The sequence below is a fragment of the Malus sylvestris genome, chromosome 2 (genome assembly GCF_916048215.2).
Source record: "Malus sylvestris chromosome 2, drMalSylv7.2, whole genome shotgun sequence".
NCBI lineage: Eukaryota > Viridiplantae > Streptophyta > Magnoliopsida > Rosales > Rosaceae > Malus > Malus sylvestris.
In genome coordinates, this window is record NC_062261.1 from 1,404,357 (window position 1) to 1,417,610 (window position 13,254).

Here is a 13,254-nt window from a genome sequence, read left to right on the forward strand (position 1 = left end):
GTCACCTTAATCATGGATTATGACCCGCACGTCCTTTCTATTAAGAGATACCAAAATGATTATTCCTTAAAACTCGTATTGTTTTCATAGCTGTTTATGATTTTTAAAATTAATTGGAATCAAGTCGGTTCTACTTTTAAAATCTTCCTCTTTTAATTTTGCAATATTAAGAAAAGATAAAAAAAGTCATCGATGATGAAATTAATTATTGGGAGAGCTTATTTGTGAGAATCGAGACTCTTTTTGAATTTATGTGGTCCGAGTTTAAAGATCTAAAGATTCGGGTCATAAACGAGAAAAAGTTTCAGACTTTTTGGCTTGTGTGAAGTGAATCAATGAAATAAAACTCATGAGGACTGTAAGGTTTAAAATGAATGTTTTAGATTTTTAGGTCTAGCAACTTCGTACACAGAGTTTCGAAAAGGATCTCAATTATGTGTGTGAGATGACTAGACCCAACAAACAAGTTGCTTTGGAACAACATTTGAAAGACTGAGGAAGGGCCGTGGTCCCGTGAAGAAAAAACTTGTATGAAACGATTCTCCGTCATTTGGCGTTTAACATTGCAATCGTGTTATGTAAGTAATTCTCGTAAGAGATACGAAATTCCCTATCCTGCCAAACCGAGGAGGCCCCATAGCCCATTGGCACTGCTGTTTTGAATTTTCAACTGCTGTACCGCATTCATCAATAAAGCTAGAAACCAACAAAGCGACTTAAGTTTGGTCCCTCGGGGGAGGATAACGTTCCGAAAAGGAAAGTTATTAGGTTTTTGTTCGCCCACTGGCTTTTAATACCGGGACAAACCCTACCTGGTTTTTCGTTTTAGCACTGAATGGAACGAATTTCTCAATTTTTACATATAAAATTAACCTTTGAATTTCTCAATACAAACGAACAACGAGCACAACACGAGCACAATATTATATTGTCTTCCATGCCAATAAAATTTGCATGTTTTATATTATATCAGCACTGAACGCTACTGCAAATTTATGATGATTTGCTTGTACCATATAAGTCTTTCTCCTATGAAAAGGCAACAAAAACCTGGGAGGTATGATACATGGTACTTTGTTTCATGGATGGAGTTGGTAAGTCTCTAGCATGCGATGAGAGCCCTTAGGCCATTTCCAACCGAATGGTCTAGATGATCAAAAATAGCTCGAAAATCATCTCCAATCGAGGGTTAGGCCAAATGGCTCATGGGCTCCACGAAATTTGAAGGGGCCAAAGGGAAAGAGATCATCTCCAAATTTCTTCTACCAAATTCATGTAATCCTCAAATCCAGATTCTTAAAATTCGATCCAACAGCTACAAAAGATGGACTTTTTAAAAGTTATAATAACTTTAGCCGTTAAATCAAATTTCAAATATCTGAATTTTGTAATTGAGTGGATTTGGTGGAAGTGATTTAAAGATGATCCCTTTCAGTCAATTATGCATCTTGACTTAGGAATGAGACAATAAAGTAAGTAGTCAACTTAGATGAATTATTTAAAGGAAAAGGATCCGTGCGGATCCTTTTCCTGGGGATCCTAGAAATTATGCAATCGTGTCAGTTCATCGTACATCGTACTATCAGAAATTATGTAAAATTAAAAATTAAAAATATAAATAGTATCTAACGAAAACTGACTACACGATAGACGATAATCAAACACGATTACAATATCCTTAGGAAAAGGATCCTATCATAGGACATCATAATCATTATGAAAATGTTATGATTATTGACTTTTGACTTCTCCACTTGATCCGATTCCGCTTATTTCTTTCTCCCTACTTTCATCACTTTGTTTTCTGAATTCTTTCATTTTAAGTACGTAAATAAAAAAATTTGTGTTATTTTTACCTTGTTTATATAATTTTTATAAACGATAACGTTAGTAGGTCAAAATGTTAGTTATTAAAGAGAAAGATAACACCAATATACATATGCATATGATTATTTGTTGTCGCTGCAGAAAGCATCGGGATATATTTTTTGCATTTTAGTATGTGTTAGGTGCACACATACTGAACATTACGCGTCAGATTCCAACCCAAACTTTTAAACAACACCCAAATCAATTAAAATAGTGAAAAATAAGTAGAGAGATCTAGAACAATTCTATGCCACGTTCCAATTTCCCACAAAAGATCGACAAAGGAAGAGAGTTTGAAGTTCTGAAATCTGGAAATTCAGATTTGCTGAATGCGTGCTGACTCGGCGAAACTGGCGTCTAAGGGTTAAGCAACAGACAATGGAGTTATTGGGGTCTCCAATAATTGGAAAATTACAGATTCAAATCCCATTAAAGTTGTACCAAATTTGACTTGTATCATGTGATGTGTAAGTCTGATAATTTTTTACATAACTTGTTAATTTGATATCGAACAATGTGAAGATAATAAGTGCGGAATAACTCATTAACGAGTCATATTGACATCGGATCATCTATCAGAACTCATTAATAAATCAGGTCATTATCGAGCTACATGTTAAGACTTGATAAGTATCGCTTGTATCTAGAGATTAGGCATAATAATTTTTTACATGAAACGTATACCCACAAAAATACTTTAAAATAATGAGCCTAATTACGTGCATCCAGCTGGCAGCCGAGCATGTGGGCCCAGATGGTGATACAAAGTGCAGTGGGGCCCAAGTGTGTAGTTAGGGTTTGGGTGATGACAAAGCCCATCATTCATTGTGCATGCATGTACCATCCACTTTGGGTGTAGAAGGGTGACGATCGATGGTGTTCCTGTGTTGTTACATTTGTTTGTTTTGTTATTTGGCCTCTAGAACTCAAAGTGGAAGGTGGGGGGGGGGGGATAAGGATAAAGTCTTAAAGATAAGTTCTTTTAGAATTTTCAGGATAGCGATTTTGACACTTCTTTTTTAGTCACGGGAATTTTGAAATTGTATTATCAGTTCAATGCTGTAAAGTAGCGAAAGTTGCTAAATTAAATCATTAAATATCAACTTTATTATCAAATCATGTCATGATACATAAATAGATATTATTAAGTGATGTTGTCACCCTGACACTCGAGAACTTATCCATGGTATTACCGTGAGTTTAGTAAATGCGTGAGCAAGTTCTCTTGTTGCTGTCACCGTAACACTTGAGAACTTATCCATGGTATTACCGTGAGTTTAGTAAATGCGTGAGCAAGTTCTCTTGTTGTGAGACTAAAACTTGAACATAAATAATAACGCCACGTAACAATATTAGTATGAAACACAAAATCTTATCCGACATCATCTATGACGAGTGATTTCTTTAGCCATGAGACTAGAATATTGACGTAGTGTCACGTGATGCGACTGTTGGACTCTAATACTTATCCATTACTATGCACATAGTGTCATTTGTGTTTTGTCCCTTTTCAGATAAGCCGATTTAAGGTTTTCGGTTTCATCTTTTGGGTTGTGTTATTCTGAGAGGAAAGAATGTAACCTTGTGTGTGGTGGGAAACAACAAATCGCTTGCCGGCCCGTGACAGAGGATTTGTTTGTAAATTGCAATATGCAATATGCATGCACAGCTGGTGATGCTACTTTGTTTATAGTTTTATATTTTAAGTCGGCTTCTTCACACATATCTTTGCCTTTGGTGATACTATGCTTTGGCTGGCCTATGTGTATCTACTAATGGATATTGTTGTATCATAGCCTCACAAGGACTCGATGTTTGGGTGTCACTACTTAGTCAATGAAGTATGCAAAAGAAAAGGAAAGCCTTTACCATACAAAGAGATCTATCACCGTCACTTTAAGACGTCTTTCATTCTAAACCCTAGACATTGTAATCTATCAAAGACAAACACGCATCTATGTACACTATAACCCACATTTACATACTAAAATTGAATCTACAACAAAATGGATGTAGTCTGAACTTGGAGTGAACCACGATACATCATTGGGTTCTTGTGTGCTTTATGGACAAATCTATGTTGGTCCAAAATCTATTTGATTTTGTACATCAACATATATCCTTTACTATTTAGGATTTAGTAAATACTATATATGCGATGGACAATTTTAGAAAAGACACAACCTACATGCGATGGACAACATTTATCGGATTAGTGATTCAAAAGTTTTAGTTATCATTGTTCAGTATTGGAACATCGATTTTTATATGGCACCGTTGCACATTGTTAATTAAGTATGATTCAAATTTTTTTCTAGATAAATAGATAATCTAAACTACTGTATAGTTTACGGAAAGAAGGATTCGAACTTGGGTGCAAGATGGTGCATTGTCATGATCTACTATCCTACCCTTACATTGGCTTGATTGTTCCTTTGAGACAAGTACTCTCATATATAGAGGTACTGCAAGGATAACAAGCTTATGACTCCCCAAAGCTCTTATCGACGGAGTTTTTTGGCATCTCGATATCGAATCATCGCATCCTGGAGTTGAAGACAGTCCTAAGGGTTTAGTTACTTGCCGATTGAGGTGGCATGCCAGTTCCAAATGGCGTTTTACTGCAATGGCAAAAAACAATAATACCTATGCATTATGGTAAAGTTCGATCTCTAACGATTTTCTTCTCCCTAACATTTTATAATTTAACTCACTAGCCCTATCGTTTATCAAAAGAAAAAGGTGACATGACAGATTGATTCAGAATGTTGTGAGACAGTTCGTTTCTATACCATTGATGTGAATGGGAGAAATTTGTGGCCAACGTTTGCTACGAGAGGTTATTGGGAGGAGAGGCCCCAATCACCTTAGGGTAGCTTTATTAACGGATTCAAAGCCCATTACACCAGTACCCAAAGAAAAAGAAAGGAAAAGAGCACAACTATGCTTTCATTGTCTTTTCGAGAAGGGAAGTGCTAATCACACATTTTTCTTAATTTCCAGCCGTTGGATAGAATAAAGTAAAAAAGATCAAACAACATAAATTAACAAGAGGTGTATGTACATCATCACCCTTGGAGAAATGATAAACACTTACTATTTTTCTCGTCTTGTACACCTCTTTTTATTTTCTGTTATCGAATTGAATGTCATATGAAATAACGGACAAAATCCAACAAAAATGCCGTACAGAAAAACGATGTGGGGTTATCATATCTCTTGTTTTGATGACCCCTCTTGTCAACTTCTTTGGAGAAAACAATGGATCTGGTAGATATTATAGAATCATGCAAAGGCAGCTTGAGCTAAAAGCATGTTTGCATTCTTTTTCACTTTTGTACTCGGAAGCAAAAACACAATGATGCTCCATTGGGCCACCCATTACATGTGGCCAGGCCCAGGCCTTTTTTTTGTTTTCCATTCTTTTTCCTACACAAAGTATTATTTAACTCTTAACTAATCTATCTTTGTCCAAAAAAAAAAAAAAAAAACTCTTAACTAATCTAAATTGCGAGAAAAAAATTGAAACTCAAATGTACAGTGAGGAGAGTTTATCTGATCTAAAAAAAGGAAGATTGAGAAATATAGCTCGTTTGATAGTGCTTTTAAAATGACTGAAAGTACTTTAGATGAAAGTGTTTTGAGAACCAATTATTAGTATAAAATGCAAGTGAATTCTGAAAAAACATTTGAAGTGCTTATTGGAATAAACACATAAATGGTGCTTCTTACATAAAGAATTTCAAGTGCTTTTGGAGCCCAAACAATTTCTACAAAAGCGTTTTAGTTTATTTTATAAGCATTTCCTAACTAGTCCTTTATTTGTCCAAATTAACATTAATAGTTGTGAGAAGACTATACAAGTTATATTTTTCAATGAAAGAACGAGTATATAGAGATGCTAAAACGACTAAAATTATCAAATATATGATTATTTAACAAAGAAAATTGGAATTAGACATGCGATTTGAAGGGCTTGAAACTAGAATATATATATATAACTAATAATTTTCAAACATCAATTGATGAAGTAAATAATTTCGCTATTTGATTATGATGTCGTTAATATTTAATAATTATAATATTTTTATCAATACATTATTTATATTTAATTATAATTAATTCAGCAACTAAATTCGATTTTAGATCATTTTATTGAATACAAGAATGCACACTGTCTAATTGTCAAATATAATCAGGCATAATATTTATTTTTGTTATGCTTAACAATTAATAACCGTTAAGCATAACAAAAAAATATATTATGCCTGATTGATAGATCATCATTTCAAAATTATTAAGACAATTATTTTGTAGTGAAGAAAATAGATAAATACGATTATACAAAAAAATCCTAAACTCTTGATGATTGGATCATATAATTTCAATTTTAGGTGATTTTTGCTAAACTTAATATTTAAAAAACACGTAAAAAATAAACAGTTCGTATTTTTAAAGTAAATTACAAGCCTCACATAAACATGTATAAAAACTATGCAATTAAGAATATTCAAAGTCATCAGCTCCCAATACGTGGCTTCCTAGGAGTTTCCAAGCAATGGCCCACCTGTTCTTTCTGCTTTTGGAAATTGGTTTTGGACCGCATGATCTGATGTGATGTGACTCACAATTCACAAAGAGGGCCCACCAATCAAGGGAGGTGGCTCCAAAGGGCATCCTCCTTGTCACGTGCGGAGGCGTGCGAAAGACAGCAGAGACTTTGCCTGCTTGCAAATGGCAATTATCAATGACGCTTGATTCTCAGCCACAGGTGGCGGTTGGCCACCCAACTCTTAAAGAATTTGAAGCTGATAATTGAAATAATACTGGTCACATGAAGACTTTGAACTTTCAAGCATGATAATTGAAGTCTTTATTTTTTACACTGGTTTTATTACGAGGCAGTTCATGATGTTCTTATTGATTTATTATGTGCTTTTACATTTAGCATTGGGTGGACCTCGTACAATAACTGTCATAATGTTATCGTATCTTTTGTTTTGTTAACTTTATAAATAATGTTAGAACTGCTAAACAATTAGCAGGTACTTCTGCTAAATAGCCAATGTGGCTACTCATGGCATTTTCAATATTGCATAAGTTTAAAAAAAAAAAAAAAAAGTGAATATTTGTCAACCTGTTGAGCAGCCAAGATGGCTATTTAGCAGGAGTTCTTGCTAATTATTCATCAATTATTCAGCAGTCAAGCAAAGTGGGTAAGGTATCTTTATTTTTGTAAGGGCTAAATAACCAAAATGGTCCCTGAGATATGCATAACACATTACTTTGGTATATGAGATTGAAAATCAATATAAATGGTCCCTGAGATTGTCCATCCATAATTTTGATCATTTCGTTAAAAACTCTTTGGGTAATTTTCAAAGCTTCGTAACTTAATTGTTTATTAACCAAATTCGACCCGTAATATATCAAAATGAAGATAAGAAAGTGTAGAACAAGATTATACCTATTTGTAAGCCCAATGGTTGCCGAAGATGGCCAGAAAATAGTCTCAAAGTTGACTAATCCTCGGAAAAATTGGAAAACTCGTCGGAAATTGGGTAAACTTTAAACGTTCACAACTTCTTCAATACTCAACGAAATTGAGTGATTAAAAAATGAAAATCATACTTCTCGACGAAACGAAGAGAATGATACCCTTATTGATCGCGAGTTAGCCAATTTCGAGCCATTTTCCGGCCAAACCACAACTAGGTAGTAGTCGATAAAGGTATCATTCTCCTTTTCTCGTCGAAAAGTATGATTTTCATTTTTGAATCACTCAATTTCGTTGAGTATTGAAGAAGTTATGAACGTTTAAAGTTTACCCAGTTTCCGGTTAGTTTTCCAATTTTTCCGCCGACCAATCAACGTTAAGGCTATTTTCCGGCCATCGCCGGCAACCATTAGGCTTCCAAATAGGTAAAATCTTATTCTACACTTTCCTATCTTCATTTTGATATATTATGGGTCGAATTTGGTTAAGAAACAATTGAGTTACGAAGTTTTGAAAATTGCCCAAAGAGTTTTTAATAGAATGACTAAAATGATGGATGGTGGACAACCTCAGGGACCATTTCTATTGATTTTCAATCTCAAGAACCAAAGTGATGTGTTATGCATATCTCATGGACCATTTTGGCTATTTAACCTTTTGTAAATTGCCGGATGAAAAACTAAGTGAGAATTCAAGATCTCTCTCAATTCGAAAATCCCTAAATTTGCATCATTGTACACACACCAAAATATAACAAGCAAAAGAAAGAAGAGAGATGCAGAAGAAAAATACCAGTGATGTATACCAAGACTAGATAGAAGAGAAAAATAGTGAGAGTTACTCCTATTATTTCAAACAATAAAAGAAACTATTGTTGTTGCACCAAGGACTTAGGCACATTTACTGAATCTCGTAAATACTGTGCATTGTTTACCTTATATTCTATTGCACACATATCGTATATTTCACAACAAATTTAGCATTCAAGATTGAGCCGTAACATATGACAAATAAGTTTATATACAATATTTGTCAACATTTTAACAAGTGAGTTTTAACAAAACACTCATGGTACTGTTCACTTTAAAAAAAATGATATTTTTACTCTAAAAAGCCACACCTGATATTATTCACTTACAACACCTTTTTGTTATTTTGATTAAAACTCAAAGTTTTCAAGTTCTTTCATTAGGTTTTTTTTTTTAACAATTCAATGGGCATTTGTGCAATTTCCCCAACAAGGAAAAAGAAAAATAAAATTTCACATGAAGGAAAGTCAAGAGACGAAAACAGACAAATGATCCCAAATGGCAAATGCCGAGTCATAAACTCATAACTTCCTACACCAACAGATTTCATTCGGACAAACTTATCACCGCCTTCTTCTTCTGCTCTACTTGTACCCCCTTCTTCTTGCCTCTGAGCTGAAGCTTCTTGCTACTTCTACCCACCACCAATGCCGACACTCAAAGCAGGCACCCGACCGCCGTGGGTCGGCCTAGGAGCGGCAGTGTGGGTGCAAATTGCAGCCGGCAATGCCTACACTTTTCCTCTCTACTCCCACTCCCTGAAGTCGGTTCTGGGTTTCAACCAGCAGCAGCTCACCATGCTGGGTGTGGCCAACGATATCGGCGAGAACGTCGGCCTTATCCCTGGCATCGCTTCCAACAGGCTCCCTCCGTGGCTAATTCTTTTGATCGGCGCTCTCGCCTGCTTCACCGGCTACGGCATCATCTGGCTCACCGTCAGCCGCACCATTCAGCCCCTGCCTTACTGGTTGGTATGTTTTTTTTCCTTCCGATTTTTATAAATTTTGTAGCTTTTCTTGAAAATGTGAGCGTTTCTTATCCAAATCTGTTTGCTTGCAAATTTGACTAACTGGGGTTTCTACAGAAGCACTTCTGCTTATAAGCGCTTACGGTAGAAGTGTTTTTGTAATAAGCCTGTAGAAATTTTGAAGCTTTTTTGACAATTTAAGCATATCATGTTGCTGATCCGATTGTTTGCAAATCTTATTTGGTGGGTTTTTGTTTTAAGACACATTTTAGGACAAATCTGAAGTTAATCGACGGTGAAATGTATTTCTATTACAATTGAAGAGTAATCTGCTGGTGATTTGGAAATTTATTCGGCTTTGACGATGCTATTACTCACATGCTGCTACTTTTTTTGTAAGCTTTTGAATAAATTGATGGATTAAAATTGGTGTGCTTTAATTTGATGTTGCCTTGGTTATTACTTGGTTCCATTTAAGAAACTCAGATTTAAGCATCAATTTCTGCATTTAATTATCTTGTGGAGGTTTGCTTATCCAATTAAATGATTGCGGGCCGATGTAGTTTATCTGCAAATGCCATATATATCGTGATTTTCTAACAATTAAGATCTTAAAAAATTAATGATTTTTTCTCTGGTATTGCAGTTATGGCTTGCCCTTTGTGTTGCCACTAATAGTAATGCTTGGTTTAGCACGGCCGTGCTTGTAACCAACATGAGAAACTTCCCTCTAAAGCGTGGCACAGTTGCTGGTATTCTGAAAGGTTACGGGGGTCTCAGCGCAGCTGTATTTACAGAAGTTTATAGTGTTCTGCTTCGTAATTCCTCTTCCAGGCTTCTGCTCTTCCTTACACTTGGGATTCCCGTTCTGTGTTTCACTATGATGTATTTTGTGTGGCCTTGTACTCCGGCTTCAAGTGAAGACCCTGCAGAGCATGGCCACTTTCTTTTCATCCAAGTTGCAAGCGTTGTGCTTGGATTATACGTTCTCTCAACTACAATATTGGATGATACCATTTCCTTAAGTGCTCCAATTACCAACACTTTTGTCGTCGTAATGGTTCTACTTCTTATGGCCCCACTTGCAGTCCCTGTAAAAATGACATTGTATCCCACAAGAACCAGCAAATCGGGGATGCTTGGTCAAGCGGTTGGGTCTTCAAGTAGTTTGAACGATGAAGAAGGCACTGCAGACAAAACTGAACCACTAATGAAGCCATCTTCATCGACAGCGAGCCTGGTAAGTTTAAATGAAGGTTATGATTCATCTGACGTGGCTTTGCTTCTAGCTGAGGGTGAGGGGGCAGTGAAAAGAAAGAGACGGCCCAGAAGAGGGGAAGACTTCAAATTTAGTGAAGCTGTGGTGAAGGCTGACTTCTGGCTTCTATTCTTTGTTTACTTTTTCGGGGTTGGTTCGGGGGTAACTGTTCTCAATAATCTAGCCCAAATCGGGATTGCACAAGGATTTCATGATACAACAGTCTTGCTGTCTCTCTTCAGTTTTGGAAATTTTGTTGGTCGTCTTGGAGGAGGAGTTGTTTCCGAACATTTTGTCAGGTCAGTAACATTACCTTGTGCCTAATCTACAATATATATCCAAATGGATGTCCTTTTGATTTAGAGAAACTTCTCTTTGCAGGTCGAAAACAATCCCTCGGACAGTTTGGATGACGTGCACTCAAATTATAATGATCGCCACATATCTGCTGTTTGCTTCTGCCATCAGCGCAACCTTTTATCCTGCAACGGCATTACTTGGAATCTGCTACGGTGTCCAATTTTCTGTCATGATCCCAACTGTCTCGGAACTCTTTGGCTTGAGGGATTTTGGCATATTTTACAATTTCATGTCACTAGGGAATCCTCTGGGTGCACTGCTTTTTTCAGGCCTCTTAGCCGGGTACGTATATGATAACGAGGCAGCGAAGCAGCATGGGATTCATCTCTACGGGACAAATATCTCCTGCGTGGGTCCGAATTGCTTTAGGCTCACCTTCCTGGTTCTCGCTGCTGTCTGTGGCGTCGGTACCATCTTAAGCATCGTTCTGTCTTTAAGGATAAAGCCTGTTTACCAAATGCTTTACTCTGGGGGCTCCTTCAGGGTACTTCCAAATACAAACCATTAAGATCAAGGAGCGGCCGGGGGAGCTCAAACTGTCTAGAGAGCCATCATACTCAAGCATATTTCAATACAACTACAACAGTCCGAGACGCATGTAAAAAGTTTCGTTTTTAGTTTCTCAAATCCATCTCAGAACCAAAGAATCAACACATGTGGAGGCTCTAGGTTGTTTGTACAATTCTGAACTGCTGTTTGTGCAATTTTTTCAGGTTTTTGTGTGCTATATACTGCGGTTGGAGACTTTTAGCTCTCCAGTGTATCCTATGAACTATACTCCACCCTCCGGCATCAATGACGAGTACAAAACCTGTAACGGGTTCGTTCGCCCTCACGAGTACGTGCCTCATAGGGACAAATTAAAAATTTTGGTTGCAGCTTTCAATCCTGAGAAAGACTTGGTTTTGAGAGTGATTGTGTAATTGAATGAATGTAGCTGCCGAATAAAGCTGTAGTAGTAGTGTTTGATATTTTGTTGGGTGGAAAGTACTGTTGATGTGTTGTTGAAGCAGAATTCTGAAAGTTTGTTGTGGAAATTACTTTTATTTATTTGTCCTTTGATTCTCCGAGATAGAAGGGAAATCACTTCCGTTCTTTTACCCCATTGAAAACATATATGTTTCAAGAAATTACAATTAACTGATGGGCAATTCAAATCAACCGGTATATATATTTAGGGCTTTCCATTCCCATCTAAGAACACAAGAGGAAGCAGAGGAAAGTAATACAGTGAGAAAAAACATCAAACATCCTCCCTTTCCTTCTCAAATGGAGTGCAAAACTTTGGGCTCACAACTCTCCCATCCAACTGCCCAGAAAGTCTTGGACTTTTATTTGTGGCTATGATCTTCTCATGCGTTCTTCCATCCAATGGTCCAGATAACTTGGGACTCAAACTTGCAACCAAAGGACTGGTCAGCCTTGGTCTCCTATTTGTGTACATTAAACTCTCATGAACCTTCCCATCCAACGGTCCAGATAGCTTCAAGCATGGATTATTATGAGCCATCAATCTCTCCTGAACTCTCCCATCCAACGGCCCAGTAAGCGCAATGCTCCTAGTCTTACCAACCATAGGCTTCTCATCCTTGACCTCCTCACTGCAACTCTTGTGCTTCCTCAACAGGGCTCCTCTCCAATGCTCTTGATATCGAGTTGGCTCAGCCCGAGTTGCACCCCTACTGTCGAAAGACTCCTCCTGAAAAACCAACTTGTTAAGTAGTTGGATAAGCACTTCTGGTTCGAATGAGTGCCCAACTTAGCCGGGAAAGCGACTTCTGGTGCCCTAATCTGGTTTCTTTCTTGGCAAGTTTGAGTATTTCTAGCCTATGCTTGGCTACAGATATTCCCATGCTGATCTGCAAGAACTCGTGGTCGAAGTAGCTCACATCGCCGAGCTGCAGCTGGTTGCGAGACGAGGCCATATTCGTAGATGAGGAGGGTTAAGGCCGACTTTTGACAGCCATGAGAACCAGTCCATAGCTGAGCTCAAGGTAAAATGTGCCTGAGGCCTGAGGGGTTATGTTGTTATGTGGTGATACATTTTGTGAAGGCCAATAATTAGTAATAGGTGGTTTAGTTGGGATAATAGCGTTGATATTGGTGGATGGACCTGCATGAACCTATAAAGTTTATCATGATAACAGAGCATACTATTTTTTGACACGTATTGACCTGATTTACTAGCCTTGAATTTGCCATCTTAAGTTGCCATTTTAAAAAACATTTCACAAGCTCTAGCTTAAAGATATTGAATGATGGGACTTCAAAAAGTTACATTGGCTTTAGTATAACGACTTGATAAGTTGTCTGTGAGAATTTGTTCCCCTTGTGATCCTAGGTGGGGTCAATTGTGAGAGGATTTGTTGGAGAATAGAATCGGGCATTGGTCATATGACAAAATAATATACAATTTATATTTGAGAGTTTATGTACCTAATAACACCAACACTTAGTAATAAGTAGTTAAGTTGTTACAATATTGGTAATATTG

General features: G+C 37.0%; 1 protein-coding gene and 1 pseudogene across 2 annotated transcripts; one reads left to right on the plus strand and one right to left on the minus strand.

Moving 5' to 3' along the window:
- The first annotated feature begins 8,680 nt into the window (after positions 1-8,680).
- Positions 8,681-11,797, plus strand: LOC126599526 (protein NUCLEAR FUSION DEFECTIVE 4-like). 2 transcript variants are annotated; one of them, XR_007615180.1, is made up of 4 exons: positions 8,681-9,146; positions 9,789-10,699; positions 10,782-11,358; positions 11,474-11,797. XR_007615180.1 is itself a non-coding variant. In XM_050265919.1 (3 exons), exons 1-3 carry the CDS (start codon positions 8,823-8,825, stop codon positions 11,266-11,268), a joined length of 1,722 nt encoding a protein of 573 aa, XP_050121876.1. In that variant the 5' UTR covers positions 8,681-8,822; the 3' UTR covers positions 11,269-11,797. The 2 variants fall into 2 exon arrangements, 1 of the variants encoding a protein (XP_050121876.1); XM_050265919.1 differs by having other exon boundaries at positions 10,782-11,797.
- A 107-nt stretch (positions 11,798-11,904) lies between these two features.
- LOC126599545 (uncharacterized) lies at positions 11,905-13,106 on the minus strand (annotated as a pseudogene).
- Between the last annotated feature and the right edge of the window lie 148 nt (positions 13,107-13,254).